This window comes from Emys orbicularis, chromosome 13, assembly GCF_028017835.1.
Source record: "Emys orbicularis isolate rEmyOrb1 chromosome 13, rEmyOrb1.hap1, whole genome shotgun sequence".
Lineage (NCBI taxonomy): Eukaryota > Metazoa > Chordata > Testudines > Emydidae > Emys > Emys orbicularis.
In genome coordinates, this window is record NC_088695.1 from 38,122,823 (window position 1) to 38,127,502 (window position 4,680).

At 41.3% G+C, this 4,680-nt stretch overlaps 1 protein-coding gene across 1 annotated transcript; it reads left to right on the forward strand.

Annotated features, from left to right (window-relative positions):
• Nucleotides 1-250: 250 nt before the first annotated feature.
• On the forward strand, nucleotides 251-4,283 carry WFIKKN2 (WAP, follistatin/kazal, immunoglobulin, kunitz and netrin domain containing 2). Its single transcript, XM_065415120.1, has 2 exons — nucleotides 251-451; nucleotides 2,772-4,283. Exons 1-2 carry the CDS (start codon nucleotides 251-253, stop codon nucleotides 4,281-4,283), a joined length of 1,713 nt encoding a protein of 570 aa, XP_065271192.1.
• The last annotated feature ends 397 nt before the right edge of the window (nucleotides 4,284-4,680 follow it).

Genomic DNA, 4,680 nt, shown 5'->3' on the forward strand with positions numbered 1-4,680 from the left:
GGAGGCAGGGTATAAATATCGCTAACTCTGTACGGACTATTAGCATTTCTCTTAAAATAAGGGGGTTACTTCCTAAGACCTTTAATCCAGTGCGGTCTAGACCAGACTGCACTACCAACAAAGACAGGAAGGAAACCTGCAGAAGTTTGATAGAGGGCAGGTGGATTTGGACTTCTTTGAAAATATAAGGCACACACACAAAAACCCAAACCCAACCCAATTGTTGACGTTTCTCTGGAGAAGTTCTGAGATGTTGTTGGCATTATTCACTCGGTGGATGTGGATCTTGCTGGGGAAGACCACTGTCCTGTTGCTTCTGGAGGTCCCTCTAGAGGGTAACGCTTTACCTCCAATACGGTATTCTCACGCTGGGATATGTCCAAATGAGATGAACCCCAACCTGTGGGTAGATGCTCAGAGCACCTGCAAGAGAGAGTGTGATACAGACCTGGTGAGTGATGCACATTTTTATATGCTTCATCATGGGAAATGGATTTTTTGCCAGTTGGTTTGTTAGTTTGTTTACTGTTGCAGTCTATTTCGATTATAAATGGAAGAGCATTGATAATGTGTACATGATCCAATCCAGACAACTCATGTGTTTAACTGAAACTGTGTTTATAAAAATGTTTGATGACCAGTTGGCTAAATCAAGAGATATTTTAATGGAGTCACTTCTTTAACTGACCATATGACTTTGTGACAACATGGCTTCCATAGTTCATCCTTCTCACTCACTGCCTCACCAAAGAGAACCTCAACAGCTTAAACTCGGGAATTTGACATGTTATTTGGCCAGCTCACTGCATTTTAGCATTTTCACCAACCTCATCATTCTTTGTTGCCATCATCAAGTGTTATGTTTCCCAAGAGGGAGTTCTGTATGATGCCTGTGGATTGGCATACACATCACCAGCCTTTGCTACACCTGAAATGTAAAGTCTGACTGTAGTCCAAAAATAACATGGTAAAAATAACCATGCAGATGCTCTCTCATATGATGCCTCCAGATCAAAATTCACATAGCTTACAAGTCAAAAGGTCATTTTTAAAACTGCCCGGATAGCCACTCAATGGCATCTGAAAATCCACACTTGCTCTTTCTGTTTCTTACAACATCCCCAGCAGGAAAGATTTTGCAGTCAGAACCAAGCTGACAGTCTGATGCAGGAAAAGATTCCGCTTACTTTCCACTAACTGGATAATTTCTGCAGTGCTTATGTTTGGCAGTCAATTAAGCAGATATTGTTTAAAGACAAAAAAGGAGCTAATATATTAAGATGCTATTTTTATATTACTTTTCTGATTACAATGGCATATTAAGTTGCCCTTTAAATTCAACCATCAGGTGCACTAAAGAACGATTACTACTCTCTTTCGAAGGTTGTGGGCATTCCTTTCGTAGTTTCCTGGTCAAAAAATGAAAATCCAGAAGCCACTTGAAAAAAAAAAAAATCAGGTTTGCAGCGTGGCAGCACGCAGTCTCATTCAGATTCTGAGCCTTTGTGCCAGATCCTCAGCAAGTGTAAATCGGCATAACTTTCATGACTTCATTAGAGCTACACCAACATTATGTTTAGTCCATTATGTTTTGCAGATTTGCTTTTGGACCATAGTGCTGCATAGTTAGAAATGGGTAAGGAGCTACAATAGTAGATCCTCTAGTTCCTGTTAATGAAAGGATATTGCACATGAATAATGGCATATCACTGTTTAGTTTGATGGCATTAAAAGACATCATGACTAAATTTTGCCATCAGTTACAGAGATGCCCAACTGACTTCAATGAGATCAAAATCGTGTAACTAAGGGTAGAATTTGTCCTATTCTGTATAGGGTAACAATGTTCATGTTTCATTAAAATAATCCAAGAACAACGTATTGTCTACAGTTCTACAAACCACACAACAAATACATTTTCTGTTTAGAAAGGCAAACAATGAATATAATTAACCACAATTTAGAAATGACCATAACCAACACTGGATATAACATTATGTTTAACACGGATGCTGCATTTACAAGTAAGACTGGCACAGACGTATAAATGATGGCAAGCCCATAAGTGGATACTTTGTTTTCCATGGAAAACAAAATAATTTTGGAGCAAGAACTTAGTTTTGCCTTAGTTCTGAGCTATTCCATTTGTAATATGTTGTGAACAATTAAAGATGCTTGGCAGTTTCCACTCAAAGAGTATGCTGCTAGTCTCAGGGAATTCAAATAATACTCTACATACTTCTGAGGACAATAAAAGGGATTAAGGACTATAACCATATGATAAGACTTTCCATCTGCTCTAACTTCAGGAGGCTTGTCCTTTGGCACTAAAAGAGGGTTTGTTTGGGTGGGGGTTGCTGTTAGTTCTGTAACCAAATGTTCGATATGATTTTGTGAAGGATTTACTATGGCTTTAGGTGCTAAGAAATAATGATACATTGCCCTTCTCACACCTTCCATTCAAAGATCTCAAAACACTTGACAAACCCAATTATTGTAGCCTCACAGCACCCCCGCTGAGATAGGGAAGTGATGATGTTCCCATATTCCTGATGGGCAAGTGGAGATTCAAAGAAATGAAATGACTTACCTTAGGTCATACAAGATGTCCTCAGCAGAACTGGAAATAAAACCCAGGTCCCCTGGAGCCTAGCCCTTTGATTTAACTGCAAAAGCACCCTGCCACCACAAGAAGGAATTTCTCCATCTGTTTGTAGTTCTCAAATAATAAACCATCCCAATAACAGTTTGGTTGTTTTGTTTTGTCTTAGGAATGTGAGACCTTTGAGAAGTGCTGTCCTAATGTCTGTGGGACAAAGAGTTGCGTGGCAGCTCGGTACATGGACATCAAGGGGAAGAAAGGACCCGTCGGTATGCCTAAAGAGGCAACTTGTGACCGTTTCATGTGTATCCAGCAAGGCTCAGAGTGTGATATCTGGGATGGACAGCCTGTTTGCAAATGCAAAGATAGGTGTGAAAAAGAGCCCAGCTTTACCTGTGCCTCCGATGGACTCACCTATTACAACAAGTGTTATATGGATGCAGAAGCTTGCACCAAAGGCATTACTCTAAATGTAGTCACTTGTCGGTACCATCTCACCTGGCCAAATACCAGCCCTATCCCACCAGAGACTACAGTGCGCCCTACCACAGCCTATTCAGAGACAACCATCGTTGATATCCTGCCACCCGCTCTAGTTAACAATCCAGTCCATCAGTCAGTCTATGTGGGAGAGACTGTTAGCTTTCTTTGTGATGTCACAGGCAGACCCAAACCAGAAATTACTTGGGAGAAGCAAATAGACGGTAAGGAAAAAATCATTATGAGGCCAAATCACGTCAGGGGGAATGTCGTGGTTACCAACATTGCCCAGCTGGTAATCTATAACACCCAGCTGCAAGATGCAGGCATTTACACGTGCACTGCGAAAAACATCGGCGGTCTTCTCAGGGTTGATTTCCCATTGTCAGTTGTCAAAGGAGAACCTGCATCAAAAGAAGCATCCCAAAACAAAACCCATTTCCCAACCGATGAGTGTCTGAAGCAGCCAGACAGCGAAGACTGTGGGGAAGAGCAGACGAGGTGGTATTATGATGCAAAGAAAAACAACTGCTTTACATTCATTTATGGGAACTGTAATAGCAACCTGAACCACTTTGAGACCTATGAGAACTGTATGTTAACATGTATGAATGGCCCAATCAACATCTGCAACCTGCCAGCCCTTCAGGGTCATTGCAAAGCCTATGAGCCCAGATGGGCATACAACAGTTTGACAAAGCAATGCCAATCTTTCATTTATGGTGGCTGCGGAGGCAATGAGAATAACTTTGAGAGCAAAGAGGCCTGCGAAGAGATGTGCCCTTTCCCTAAAAACACTCACTGCAAAGCCTGCAAGCCTCGCCAAAAGCTGGTGACGAGCTTCTGCAAAAGCGACTTTGTTATCCTGGGCCGTATAACGGAACTAACCGAAGACCAAGACTCGGGACACGCGTTGGTGACAGTGGAGGAGATTCTAAAAGATGAAAAAATGGGATTAAAATTCCTGGGGAAGGAACCTCTAGAAATCACCCTTTTAAATATGGACTGGAGCTGCCCATGCCCCAATATGACCACGGTGGATGGTCAGCTTATCATCATGGGTGATGTCCACAATGGGATGGCCGTCCTGCAGCCAGACAGCTTTGTGGGCATCTCCAGTGTCCGGCGCGTACGGAAGCTCCGTGAAGTCATCCACAAGAAAACCTGTGAGCTTCTGAAAGAATTTTTAGGACTACACTAACCTTACTCACGTGTGTCAGCCTTTCAGCTCTGTGTATTGTATAGGGCTAACAAAAGCAAGGCTAGTGTGGAAATTAAAGACAAGCTACTGTCTGAAGATACAATGTATGTAATATGCAGAACCCTTATTTTAATCTATTAATGATGCTTAGAAACAATGTAGTATGCTCTTTGGCAAGCACATAAAATATCAATGGATGGCTATTAATCTTACTTTGAAATCAACCTGTTTGTATAGAATTGCCATTTAACTAGCTGATTTATGCAATAATTATATAATTCTTGTGTAGTTTCCAACATAAATGACCAAATTCGTAGCATTTTTGTAGCTAATTGATACATAGCTAAATTGCACATACTGTCGATTTAATCTGTCTCACTTACAGCATGGAAATGTT